The following is a 13,750-nucleotide window of genomic DNA, read 5'->3' on the forward strand; positions in this document are numbered from 1 at the left end:
GAGCAACGACTAGAGACAAGATGAATGGCACTTGGCAAAATTTAACTAAACAAAACCCAATTGTTTTTTAGGATGTACAAAGCTATTTATAGAGGAAAATAAAGCTAGGGTTAAGTGCTAATTCGTGGAGGTGGAGGGAGACACTTCCCAATTCGGTTTCAGCAACAGCACTGCCTTGTTTTGATGATTCCCGTTGACCCGAAATGAATTTGGATATGAGGCCGGATGCGTTTGAAATGTAGCGAGATAAGCTTTCCACGAAGTCCAATATCACAAAATTCGGAGTTGGCATGAAAGCGCTAGGTCCGTATGAAGTCAGTGCTGTCTCTAGAGGCCGAACTGGATTCCAAAACTCATTAGACTTTAATATCTTGTAGATCCTCCATTCATCCGATTTATTATTTGACAATGTTTTATATTTCTCATGCTTGGTTGTATGGATATACTTGATGGTCACATCACCTCACATCCGACACGGAAAACTGAGCAATGGATTAAAGCATGATTAATTAATTATTAGCTTAAAAGACTTCAAAAATGGATTAATATGACTTTTTAAAGCAACTCTTCTATAGAATTTTTTTTTACAAAACACGCATCGTTTAGCAGTTTTGAAAAGCGTACGCGTGGTAAACAAGATAGTGAGGTTGGGAATTTGAACTTAAGAACACAGCCTTAAGGTTTTGGTAGTTCAATTTCAGTAAATTAGCCAAGGCATAAGGTACGTTTAGACGAATTAGCCTTGTTTATCACTTTTGCTATCACTTGCATAGAACATATCATATCTCATAAACCGTTGTGAACAAATGATTTTTCTATTAAACCAACCAAATAGTAGGCTTTTTTGCATGGTATGAGAGTAGGTCTCTCCTCTATATAGGAAAAGAAAAAAAAATAGACGATTGATTGAGAGTAGGCTCATATTGGCTTTGTTTAGTTGACACCAAAATTGGAAGTTTGGTTGAAATTGGAACGATGTAACGGAAAAGTTGGAAGTTTGTGTGTGTAGGAAAGTTTTGATGTCATGGAAAAGTTGGAAGTTTGAAAAAAACCTTTGGAACTAAACACGGTGAAAGTACACCCAATGTATGCTCCCTTACGGTGTATCAGATGTTCATTGTGATCTAAACATTTATGGATTTGGTGCCATGGAGAAGTGGGAATATGATTATGGAAGACATATCGATTATACCAATGTAGAGAGAAATGAACTGCGCATGAAAGAAGAAGCTTAGAGGGTGTTTGGATCATTTAGTCTTAGGATTAAAATTAGTCGTATGACTAAAAACTTTAGTCCATGCCTGTTTGGATGTAGGGACTAAAAGAGACTAAAGGTCATTAATTACACTGTATAAAGACCACGTTACCTCTAAAACCATGCAAAGGGAGGGTTGTGCGTGGGGGCAACAGGTGGAAAGAAGCAACTTTAGTCCCTGTAAGCTCCTCCCATAGGGACTAATGGACTAATACACTTTTAGTCCCTTTTAGTTACCCCTCTTTGGGACTTTAGTAACTAAGGCTCTGTTCTTTTGGTTGAGTTGGGAACCCATCCCTCCGGTACGGAAAACGAAGCAGTCCATTAGCACGTGATTAATTAATTATTTGCTATTTTTTTTAAAAAAATGGATCAATATAATTTTTTTAAGCAACTTTCGTATATAAACTTTTCGCAAAAAACACACCGTTTAGCAGTTTGAAAAGCGTGCGCGCGGAAAATGAGATGGGGAGTTGGGAACTCCAGGAAACGAACAGAGCCTAAAGGGGATTAAAGTGAAGGGACTAAGGGGGACTAAGGGGGTGTTTGGACTGTACAATAACCATGTTACCCCTAAAACCATACAAAGAGAAATGCACCCTGCCCATGCGTGGGGCGAGGGGGCAACAGGTGGAAAGGAGCTACTTTAGTACCAATAAGGCCATTTCCAACCCAAGACACTAGACATAGTTTCCATAAACTCTACATCATTAAGAAACTAGTACTAGACACTACTCTTCCAATGCAAACACCACTATTCCATACTTAACTTTAATGCTACTTATCTCACATGATGTTTTGGATCTTGTGTGGAAACCATATCTCATGTAAAACATGGTTTTCTTCTCTTTCCTCATTTATTTATTTGCTACATCATTTTTCATCCTAGGTGACATCTTATTTAATGCTATGGACACCATCCTAGTCATTAGGTTGGGAATGGCCTAAACTCCTCCCATAGGGACTAATGGACTCATGCACTTTTAAGTCCTTTTTAGTCCCTCCTGTTTGGAACTTTAGGGACTAAACCAAACAGGCCATAAAGTCTTAGTCCCTCCAACAAAAGAGACCCTTTTACTTATCAACCCACAACAGTGTGAACTTCATAAGGCCTTCAAGATTACCTCAGGCGTATGAGCAAAAGCCTCCAATCACCTTGTTACCAAGAGTATCCTTGACAGGGTTTCGGAAGAAAAAGCTTCTTATTCTAGATCTTAATGGTTTGCTTGCGGACATCAATCAAGATTACCACAATTCTCATATGACTGATGCAAAGGTTCGAGGCAAAATAGGTGAATTTACTTGTACAATCATCCATTATTATCCTTTGCAAAATATTGTTCTAGAGTGTATTGAGGATCAGAGGATTTCGCACCATATTCTACTACAGTAGCTTTGTACGATGATCTTGAATGAATGAATAGTGTCACACTGCCACTGACCAGTGCTTCTATGTTCATGGCCGCTCCATGTCAGCTGTATACGAGTTCTGTAAGATTTTTTTTTAGCAGTGCTAAAATGTACGTATATCTTTCCAAGCTGAAAAACAAAAAATGTGTTCTTTTGATTCCCCCACGCACCTTTTTACAGTGCAGTTGTTTGACATCAATTACCTGCCGATGCAAAGAGTAGACTCAACTCATCTGTAAATTTACTGAACAATTCAAATAAAAAACATCTTACCAAACTGAAAATAAAAATGTGTGTTTTTTTTAATATTTTCACATTTTATAGTACAGTATAAACTCAGCTCATCTGGACAGACCAAATATGATAGTTGTGCGGAATAAGTTCATTTGAGATCCCTTAACTTGTCAATGAATCCGATTTTCATATTTCAACCAAAAACAAAATATAATGGGTCCCTCAACTGTTAAAACCGGTGCAATGTAGGTCCTAATGACGGTTTGGATGGTAGTATTAGATGATGTGGCGACTACGTGGCTAATTTGACTCAGTCTTCAACTGACGTGGTAATTTGATTTTTGAAAAATAATAAAAACTGTGACCCCACATGTCAGTTAAAATAATAATTTAAAAACAATGGACCCACATGGGACCCACATGTCATTCTCACCCCTCCTCTTCTTCCTCTTATTTTCTTCTCTATTGCTACCCCTCTCTCTCTCTCTCCCAATGCGAAGCTGGCGGGAGAGCGTGGGACGAATACCAGATCAACAGTGCTACGTATGCGTCACATCAACGAAACCGCCCTCTAAAATCACCAAGGGAGTTAAATTTCACCAGTTTTGACAGTTCGGGGGCCAAGATTTCTGGTATTGCGAATAAGGGATACGATTTAGATTCCGTGTGTTCATTAGGGACTCAAAGTAAACTTATTCCGACCAAATATGACAATTGGGCCATGAATTGTAACAGAAGAAGCCCACGGTCCGGCCCAATAAAGAGCGGAAGCGGACACCCTAACCGAGAGGATCTATAAATAAGAAACCCTAGTGTCTCACCCCCCTCCCATTCCGCCTCCACCCCCGCCGCCCGTCCAAACCCTAGCTCCGCCGCCTCCGCCGCCTCCAGGAGAGGAGAGGTAAGTCGAAGATGGTGTCCGGCTCCGGCGTGTGCGCGCCGCGCGTGGTGGTGGACGCGCGCCACCACATGCTCGGCCGCCTGGCCTCCATCATCGCCAAGGAGCTCCTCAACGGGCAGCGCGTGGTGGTCGTCCGCTGCGAGGAGATCTGCATGTCCGGCGGCCTCGTCCGCCAGAAGATGAAGTACCTCCGCTTCCTCCGCAAGAGGATGAACACCAAGCCCTCCCATGGCCCCATCCACTTCCGCTCCCCCGCCAAGATCCTCTGGCGCACCGTCCGCGGGTAAGCTGCGGATCCATGGATTTCTCTCCGTTTCCCCCTTGTCATTTCGATTTCTGATTTCTGTTCTGATTTTGGGACCTCGTGGTGAATCCCCGCAGCATGATCCCGCACAAGACCAAGAGGGGAGAGGCGGCGCTGGCAAGGCTGAAGGCGTACGAGGGCGTGCCGCCGCCGTACGACAGGACCAAGCGCATGGTCATCCCCGACGCGCTCAAGTACGTCGGATTCGCTTGTTGTTTGGATTTTTTTTTGTGTAATTGTGCGCGAGCGAGTAGTCTAATGGTGTTTGTTTGGTGCCGAATTGTAGGGTTCTGAGGCTGCAGCCTGGGCACAAGTACTGCCTCCTCGGCCAGCTCTCCAAGGAGGTTGGCTGGAACTACTATGACACCATCAGGGTAAGTTTCCATTCCTTCCTTTCTAGCTGTGTGGTAATTGTTGTGATTGGATTGTTTACCAGATGTAGATTTATGGATCGGGTCATTCATTTAGTTTTTAGTAAATGCTTGCTCCTTAGGTTAACTGGATACCTTGATGAAATGAAATTATGCTCGATAAAAAATAAGGTACTAGATTGTTCTTTTCAATTGTGATGATCCTTCGTTTGTTAGACTGCCTTATTATAGTTGCTAGTTTTGCCGTGGTTAATTTATATGGTTCATATATTTCTTTTGTGATGAAATGCTCATGATCTGGGTGATGAAGAAAATCAGACGGATTCCCATTGGTTTTCCAATATGATTTTAACAACCAGCTACTTCTGACAGATCATGCCATTTGTGACTGTAAACTTTTATCTTCCTGGTTGTAAAATTTTATCTTAATTTCCTATTGTGATGTTTGCTGATATATTTAGTCCACTAGCTACAAATGATTTTCGTCATAGTGCTATGCGATTGATGATGTAATTATTAAGTTGTGATTGTCTGATATTGGAATGGGCCTGTGATGTAAGCTAAATATTTGCTACTCTTGATGGGGATTCCCAGTTGATGATCTCATACCACCAAGATCTCTGAGGCCCATAACATCATCCATTTTCTTCAGTAAAAACCTTTTAGTGTGAAATTGCATGTTTGGGGTAGCTCTGCATGTTGGGTGATTTATTATTTCGTTTTCAGCTTTGCCACTATTATGTTAGTTCTAACTTTGTCATCTGGCTAAGTTATCTAATTTGTGCTATGCCTGTTGATTTGATGGTCATTTCTCACTGATTTCATTGTTCAATTTTCAGGAGCTTGAGGAGAAGAGGAAGGAGAAGGCCAAGGTTGCCTATGACAGGAGGAAGCAACTGGCGAAGCTGCGTGTCAAGGCTGAGAAGGCAGCCGAGGAGAAGCTGGGTCCTCAGCTGGAGATTCTTGCTCCGATCAAATACTGAGAAGCTTTGCTTTCGTGCATCATCAGTTTTGTGAAACATGTGCCCCCTTATTCCTAGTAGTATGGTGACTCATGATAGTACAATCAAGGTGTTTAAACCGTTGTTATGCATCCCAGTTCTGCTACTCCTATTTGAAATTTTCTAGTCGATGAACTGTTTCTGTTTGTCAAATGTGTGCATTTGGAGATTCTACCGATGGCTGTCATAGTCCCATATTGACAAAGCGGTTTTTCTTAACTTATTTGCCCTTGTTGAGCGTCCGTCTGCAAGTTTATGTTGATTATTTTTCTGGTTAAGACTGGATGTAATGCGTGTGCTTTATCTCAGCAAGTTCCAGTGCGTTCATTGACCCCGGGTAGATTACCATTCAGAAAGACTGTGTTGCTATTGTTGCATTACGGATAGATTAATCCCATCTATTTCCTCTGCTTTTACGGTTTCCTATGGCTACCCTGCTCTTCTGCTGCCAACTCTGCTTGACTGCTTTCCTTGCGCGCACTTCTGCTCGACTGCTTTCCTGGTGCATGCTTTCCTTGAAAAAACCAAGATGAATTTCGCTAACGTACATCTTGGTAAGATATCAGCCTACTATATTTTTGATCCATGAAGCTGATGAACAATTTATGTACGCACATTCCACTTCTCTGTAGCCATTGTATCAAATCTTTGATGGCAGTATTTTTGAGCCATGAAGCTGAGGAACAATTTATGTACGCACATTCCACTTCTCTGTAGCCGTTGTATCAAATCTTTGATGGCAGTATTTTTGATCCATGAAGCCGAGGAACAATTTATGTACGCACATAGCCATTGTATTGATGTCAGTACACGGTAGTCAAGCTCATGATTCATGCTCGTGAAAGACATGGGTGCCCGTTGTGTTGAAGTGTGCATGATTCTGGTTGATGAAGAAACTAGGGATTCCTATCTATTTTCCACTAGGCCAAGTTTAGTTCCAAACTTTTTCTTCAAACTACCGACTTTTCCATCACATAAAAACTTTCCTACACACACAAACTTCTAATTTTTCCGTCACACCGTTCCAATTTCAACCAAACTTTCAATTTTGATGTGAACTAAACACACCCCCCTCCGTTCCAATATAAATGCATTAATACATAATACGTATTATATGCATTTATATTGGGACGGCTGCCTCTGACAGATCACGACATTTCAGACGATGAACGATAAAACTTCTGTTCACAAAAATGCTTTATAATGTGTTTGTTTATGATTATTAATAAGGATTTCATGTACTACCTCTGTTTCATATTATAAGTTTGATCAAGTTTATAAAAAAAATTTAGCAACGTGTACAACACTAAATTAGATTCATTAAAACCGATATTTAATATATTTTGATAATATATTTATTTTTCATTAAAAATATGAAAAATGACTAATAAAAATCAAAACGACTTATAATATGAAATGGAGATAATATCTTTCAGGAACTGTATATGAGAATATGAGATTATATGTCATAACCGTGTGCTCTGATGTGAAATTGTAATTTTGTTTTAGATGGCATTTTATTAAGCACGTGAAATTGCAAAGGGCTTGTGATGTAAGCTGAATAATGTGTACTTGGTGTGGTTGTTAACATGTCATCTGTTAATCTTCAGGAAGCTGGAGGAGAAAGCAACTTGGAGCAAAGGATAAGCTTGGACCATCGTACAAATAGCTTCCGCAGAATTCACTAATAAAATGACTCCGTGGCCCAATGGATAAGGCGCTGGTCTACGGAACCAGAGATTCTGGGTTCGATCCCCAGCGGAGTCGTTTTTAGTTTTTTACCTTCTTTACCTGATCCATTCCTATTTTTAATTTTTTGGGGACGGAGGGAGTACACTGGAGAACGTTTTTGTGTCACTTCTTGCTACTCTCTTACCTGATCAACTGCTGTGATGGATACTATACACACTGCAGAACGGCTTTCAGATTGCGCTCATGCGCACACACCTGATTATCTTCCAGGTAATTTCAACAGTAAAAAGATAATCAGTGGTTGATACTACATCCTTTTCGCATTTGGTGGGAAAAAAAGGCACAAGATTGATATAATTTACTACTAATATATACTCCCTCCGTCCCATAATATAAGGGATTTTAAGTTTTTCTTGTACTGTTTGACCACTCGTCTTATTGATTTTTTTTTTTTGAAATTATCATTTATTTTTTTAACTTACTTTATTATCCAAAGTACTTTAAGCACAATTTTTTATTTTTTATATTTGCACAAATGTTTTAAATAAGACGAGCGGTCAAACAATGAAAAAAAAACTCAAAATCCCTTATATATTATTGGATCGAAGGAGTACTCCGTATATGGTAGTACAGAAATGGGCAAGAAAGGACGAGCACCCACTGGACGCTGTTATGAACATCTTTCAAGTTTCAACAAGTGAACACTCCAAGCTTGCTAAATCATGATCTACCAAAAGCGAAGGCTTCTCATCAACAATCGTCCAGTTATCCATGAGTCGCCGACTTGCGATATTAAGGCGTCCCATAACATAACACAAAGATTGGCCATCCCATAACACCATCAAAGGTTGCTACTGCTGTGGGGGCGTGCTTAGCCTGTAGTACTGCTCGAGTACAGTGGGCTAACATAAAGATCCTCCATTCAGGTCAGCGGCCAAATCTTCCATGGATTGCCAGCATGCCAGAATTCAAGGATTGCAGCAAGGAATTCTGGAGATGGATTGGCCTGCAGAAATTTCTTGTAAATTTCCAACAAGAAATTTCATCGTCCCACCGCATCATGACATTCGATTTCCAACGAAGAGAACCAAGCTTAGCAGTCCACGAGGCGTACAAACCTATCATCTGTAAGCTTGACTACGTTATGCCCGCATGCCTTGTACTGCATGGATGAACAAGAAAAAGAAGCGCCCACATGTTAGGCAACCATACATATGATCAAACCAGGTAAAAGACTCAATCAGAGACTAACATCTCACCCTCTCAGAAAACAAGGTACTACGCTTGTAGGACATGCTAGGCACAGCCAGACTCCCTCAGACTTCTCGTTCCGCCGAGTAGCATTACTTAGTTCCGATCTATCATAGTCACATGGTAACAAGGGTTCAACTGCCAAGCATCCTACTTGCTCAGCAACAAGGTATCGATTTACTGGCTCGTGGCCAGTTTGTCCATTAATTTGCTTGAAACATCATTGGCAGTTGTGACCAACAGAATCCTCCACAGCCTATATATGAGAAATCAATGACTTCATAAATGTGCATTCATATATCATACAGAAAAAACTGAACCCTACTCTAATTGATGAAATAGTGCACCATCAAATTGGACATGTAATGATATAATTTACATAACATCATACAAGCAGAAATCAGTTATGGTCATCTACAAAAAGGAAAATGAACTTACTCTGGTAGCAAATCATCTGATCAAGATCACCAACTTCATCCCTCTGATGTTCCATTGCTTCCTGCAGATAAAATTACATCAATAATATATCCAAGAATAATGCACAATTTCATAATAAATGGCCATAAAATGAATCAGCAGTGATTTGAAGAAAGAACAAGCACATGTTTTAACATATCAACCTCACATGAGGGAACAAGCACATGTTTCTGCTACCCACTAAGCTTCTTGGAGTATCGATAAGTCAATATTGGTTGACGAAAGATACAGATGACTGAAACTCGTTGGTGATCCAGGCTTCCACAGAAATTTCATGTCTTCATAATGCACAAAATAATTATACCGGAAAGCTATCGTACAGTTTTACAGAATTGTAGGTATAGTATAAGTTGACAGGACAATTTAATTAGAGTAGGAACCAGATATATTAAAAATATGCTCTCTAAAATGAACACGGATATCACATGGGGACACTTGTGTTGAACCTATGTTTTCATGATTCTTAAACACAATCACATGCGGAAAAAAAATGGTTACACTACAAATGTACCAATCAAAGTTTGGTAAAAAAAAGTGCAGCAAAATTAGCAGATATGGAAAGTTGGCTCATTGTACCTATATCAGTTTGTAAACATCGGATCAACCTTGAATTGCTATTCCTAGTAAGAAGGCGGTCTGAGTTCCTTTAGTCGTCGAACAACTTGCTTCATTGTGGGCCTGGATGAAAGAGAGTCGACGGTACACTTGATACCGAGGTGAAGAATCTCAACTAAGTCATCATGTGGGGCCACATCCCACAGACCTTCTATGAAGAACTCACGGGCTCGACCCTTCTGCAGAAGCATGCAAGCCCAGGCAACAATGTTGAAGCCATTTCCATATGGAGAAAAAGAAGGGTCCAGTGCTTTCTTGTCTGAAATAAGCTCAAGAAGTACAACTCCATAGCTGTACACATCTGCCTTATCAGAAACACGACATGTCATGGCATACTCTGGAGCAACATATCCAAAAGTACCTGCTACACCAGTTGTTGCGTGTGTTTCTGAATTCCCGAGTAGTCTTGCTAATCCAAAATCAGAAAGGTATGCATTGTATTCATTATCAAGTAAAATGTTGCTTGGTTTCACGTCTCGGTGCAGAATGCGTGGGACACAGCTATCATGAAGGAATCCAAGTGCACGTGCAATATCTAGAGCAATTTTGTGAAGCATTCTCCAGTCAATAGGTCTCTTAGCCCTTTCTTGTATAAATCTTTCCAAATTACCACCAGGAAGAAAATTATATATAAGAAACATCTCTGAATCACTGAGATGGTATCCTATGAGTGTCACAAGATTGGGATGGCGGCACCTCCCAAGAGTTTTTACCTCTGCTTGGAATTGCTGAATACCTTGGAACCTTCCAATCGCAAGCCTCTTTATCGCCACCAGAACTCCAGGTGCAATCTCAGCTTTGTATGTTGCTCCAAAGCCACCACTTCCAATACAATTGCTTGCATTAAAACTCCCCGTAGCACGTACAACAGTCTCATACGTCAATGGAGCACCAATATCCACAAAAACAGTCACTTCCCTTCTCCTGATTGAACGTCTTGACTGTCTTGATGCACATTTCCGTGTGTAAATATATAGGATAATCAGAGCCAAGAGAACTGCAACAATAGCTGATGCTGATGTAATTGAGGCAATCTCTATTTTGCTGAAGCCGCCACCACTATCAACAGTTGCACTATCTGATGGTGGAACATCTCCTTCTGCGAGTGATCGGGCCTTCATTACTGTATTTGCAAGTGTAGACAACCCACAAGGCTGGAGGGATGGATTTCCCTGAATACTGTTGCATGCCAATGAGTGCATATTCAAAGGCAATGGGCCAGACAAGTTATTGAATGAAATGTTAAAAATGGATAGTGATGCTGATGGGGCAATATCAGGAATGTTTCCGGAAAGCTTATTATTGTTCAGCAAAAGTGAAGTAAGATATGTCAGTGTCACAAGATTCCTAGGGATCTTTCCAGATAGGGAGTTAGACGAGAGATCCAAAACCTCCAGTGATCTCAACTTACCCAAACAGGATGGTATGGTGCCACTGAGATTATTCTCAGCTAATGACAGAAATTTCAAGCTCTTAAGCTCTTTGAAACTGGAAGGAATTTGACCCTCAAGCAAATTCCTACTGATGTCCATCTTGACAAGAGCACTCAACAAACCAATGTTACCAGGCATCACTCCTGTTATTCGATTGCCAGCAAGATCCAATGCTCTGATAGCACTGCATTTTGTACTCATTTCTTCTGTGAGCCCACCAGATATCTTGTTGTCCCGGAAACTGACAATCAACCCCTCCACATTATTACACTGTGCCAGCAAAATTTCATGCAAAGATCCTGTGAAGTTATTGTAATCAACATGAAAAGCATACAATATCTTGTTCCCAAATCGGTCTGCACTAAATGGCAATGATGTAAGGTGGCCTCCAAGATTGTTATTTGCAAAATTATGGTATACAACAGAACAATTTCCTGATTTGCAATACCCCGATGATGGCTGTGCTAGAGCTTTGGACATGAAGAATGACGGATAACGAGATGGCATGTCATCCAAAAGCTGGGGTGTGCAACCTTTGTTAGCACATGCTGGAATTGTGCCGGATAGTTCATTTCTGCTGACATCAAAAACAGCAATACAATGCGGACAAAGACCGTTATCAATAGAACCGGACAATTTATTCGAGCTGAGGTTGAGAAACTTGAGGTTACTGCACTGCCCTAGCTCCCTTGGAATCACTCCAGAGAGTAAGTTCTCCGCAAGGTTAACCATTTCCAAACTATGACACCTTCCCCAATTGCTCGGAATGTTCCCTTCAAAACCTGCCCTTGGCGCCCATAGCATCCGAAGCTTTGGCAAAGCTGTCACACTTTCCGGAATTCCTCCTATAAACATATTGAACTCAGATAAATTCACAGCATCAAACTGGCTCGTCAATACGAGTACCGACAAATCCATGCAATTCCCTAGTTCCATTGGAACCGGACCGTTCAATCGGTTACTCGATATGTCCAAAACCTGCAACCTCCTCAACCTTCCAATCTCTGGTGGAATTGAACCTTCCAGCAAATTGGAGAACAGCTGCAGGGAGCGGAGCTCCCGACAATCCCCCAATTCTGAGGGAATTCTTCCGGTAAGAAGGTTCCGGGACAAGTCAAGCAGCTTCAACTTGGGCAAGCTGCCAAGAACACCCGGCACCGAGCCGGTGAGGCGGTTGCCGGAAAGGTTCAACCTCATCAAGCTCTTGCAGTCCGAGAGAGTGCCCTGAATCTCACCATGCAGACGGTTGGAGGCGAGGTCAAGCACCCTCATCCGCGGCGGGAAGGCGAGAGGAAGCGCGCCATGGAGGGAGTTCCCCGCGAGGTTGACCACCTCGAGCTTCTCCAGCCTCCAGATCTCCGCGGGGATCTCGCCGCGAAGGCCGCGCGAGGGTAAGGAGAGCTCCCTCAGCTCGGTGAGGAGCCCCACCGCCGGGGAAAGCTCGCCGGCGAGCTCCGAGCTCCCCGAGGCAGGGGGCGCGGCGACGGCGACGGCGACGACCCGGCGACTCGCATCGCAGGTCACCCCGGGCCAGGAGCAGTGGTCAGCGACGGCGGAGCCCGTCGGCCACCGCCCCAGCAGCCCGGCGGCGCCCCGGAGCTCGAGGAGCGCCGATCTGTCCCGTTCTTGGACACGGTCGGAAGAGGCGCGGACGCGGACGGCGAGCACCAGCAGGAGGAGGAAGAAGGAGGAGGAGGCCGCGCTCCGGCGAGCCGCCACCATCTCCGGCCAGCCGAGTGCGCCGACGACGGAGACGACCTGGCCCTGGCGAAGAACGACGCGGCGGAGGCGGCGCGGCTTCCGGTAGGTGGAGAGGCGACGACGACGAGGTGGAGGAGAAGAAGAGGAGAAGAGAAGAGGAGACGACGACTCACATGGGGAGGAGGAGAAGGACTAGAAAGTAATTAGCGGCTTTCCCGAGGGGGAGACACGTAATCTGGCTGCTTCCTCTTCTCTATCTCTTCTTCTTCTGCTTTGGTTTGGTGTTGGTCTTTGCATTTGTTGCTTGCTTTGGTGGTCATCGTCTTCTTCTTCTGCTCGTTTTTCTAGTGATATTTCTTTTAAAAAAATCTTAGTTTTTTAATGGTGCTTTTTCATTCTGTGGAGGTTGTTGGGATTTGACGGTTTTGCCCTGGGAAAGATGGGTTTTGTTTTGTTGATGGGTGTGGCTGTCGGCTGTCCCTTCCTGCCCAGTATCCATGCTTTTTGAATTTTGACTGGTTCTTGCCTTTCCTGGCTCAAGTATTCTTGAGGAAATAATTACAAAAGTGTACCAAATTAAGCAGAAAGTACCAGGGAGATTAGTAGATTTATTGCAAGAAAACCTGTTATGGAAGTTCAGCAATTGAATATACTAGTGGTAGTAATTGAATTGAAGATGAATTAACCAAACTATGTTGCACATTAATTAATCACAAAGCAGAAATAATAAAGCACATATCACTCCTCGTGCACCTCGCATCCGCATCATCAATTTTCATTTCCGATATTGGCTCCAAATTAAATGATTTTCTGCCAATTATTTTATGCATCCACCTATCATTCATTTCATTTCATTAACTCCCACCCCCACTGACTCGTGGGGCCCAGCCAGGTAAGGAGGAGACCGTCCAGGAGTGCGACTCGGTCGGGGTCGTGTGGCCCTCGTCCTTTCGTGGGACCCACCATAACACAGCGCCGTTGAGCCACAGCGATGGATATGATGGTGCCTGCAGCCACCTCTTTCCTTGCACTTTCCTCACTTTGATTCACCGTATGTTATTTTTCCCTTTTTTTTGATTTATTATTATAACGTCTTCTTATTTAA

General features: G+C 42.5%; 2 protein-coding genes and 3 non-coding genes across 5 annotated transcripts; 4 read left to right on the forward strand and 1 right to left on the reverse strand.

Moving 5' to 3' along the window:
• The first annotated feature begins 3,729 nt into the window (after positions 1–3,729).
• Positions 3,730–5,629, forward strand: LOC4334154 (large ribosomal subunit protein uL13w). The gene is made up of 4 exons (XM_015776793.3): positions 3,730–4,083; positions 4,182–4,298; positions 4,391–4,478; positions 5,315–5,629. Exons 1-4 carry the CDS (start codon positions 3,812–3,814, stop codon positions 5,456–5,458), a joined length of 621 nt encoding a protein of 206 aa, XP_015632279.1. The 5' UTR covers positions 3,730–3,811; the 3' UTR covers positions 5,459–5,629.
• LOC112938375 (small nucleolar RNA R12) lies at positions 4,771–4,849 on the forward strand. Its single transcript, XR_003241574.1, has one exon. It is a non-coding gene; the product is annotated as a small nucleolar RNA R12 (small nucleolar RNA).
• LOC112938475 (small nucleolar RNA SNORD24) lies at positions 5,021–5,103 on the forward strand. Its single transcript, XR_003241674.1, has one exon. It is a non-coding gene; the product is annotated as a small nucleolar RNA SNORD24 (small nucleolar RNA).
• Positions 5,630–7,170: 1,541 nt separating the features above from the next.
• Positions 7,171–7,243, forward strand: TRNAR-ACG (transfer RNA arginine (anticodon ACG)). Its single transcript has one exon. It is a non-coding gene; the product is annotated as a tRNA-Arg (tRNA).
• A 490-nt stretch (positions 7,244–7,733) lies between these two features.
• Positions 7,734–12,959, reverse strand: LOC4334156 (LRR receptor-like serine/threonine-protein kinase RPK2). The gene is made up of 4 exons (XM_015776010.3): positions 9,473–12,959; positions 8,858–8,918; positions 8,428–8,675; positions 7,734–8,330 (listed from the first exon to the last, which is right to left on the reverse strand). Exon 1 carries the CDS (start codon positions 12,664–12,666, stop codon positions 9,517–9,519), a length of 3,150 nt encoding a protein of 1,049 aa, XP_015631496.1. The 5' UTR covers positions 12,667–12,959; the 3' UTR covers positions 7,734–8,330; positions 8,428–8,675; positions 8,858–8,918; positions 9,473–9,516.
• Positions 12,960–13,750: the final 791 nt, after the last annotated feature.

The sequence above is a fragment of the Oryza sativa genome, chromosome 3, assembly GCF_034140825.1.
Source record: "Oryza sativa Japonica Group chromosome 3, ASM3414082v1".
Taxonomy (NCBI): domain Eukaryota; kingdom Viridiplantae; phylum Streptophyta; class Magnoliopsida; order Poales; family Poaceae; genus Oryza; species Oryza sativa.

Coding starts and splice junctions, on each gene's coding strand:
- LOC4334156 (XM_015776010.3), bottom strand. CDS start 12,666: ATGGTGGCGGCTCGCCGGAGCGCGGCCTCCTCCTCCTTCTTCCTCCTC.
- LOC4334154 (XM_015776793.3), top strand. CDS start 3,812: ATGGTGTCCGGCTCCGGCGTGTGCGCGCCGCGCGTGGTGGTGGACGCG. Junction 4,299..4,390: donor GTCATCCCCGACGCGCTCAA/GTACGTCGGATT, acceptor GCCGAATTGTAG/GGTTCTGAGGCTGCAGCCTG. Junction 4,479..5,314: donor ACTACTATGACACCATCAGG/GTAAGTTTCCAT, acceptor TTCAATTTTCAG/GAGCTTGAGGAGAAGAGGAA.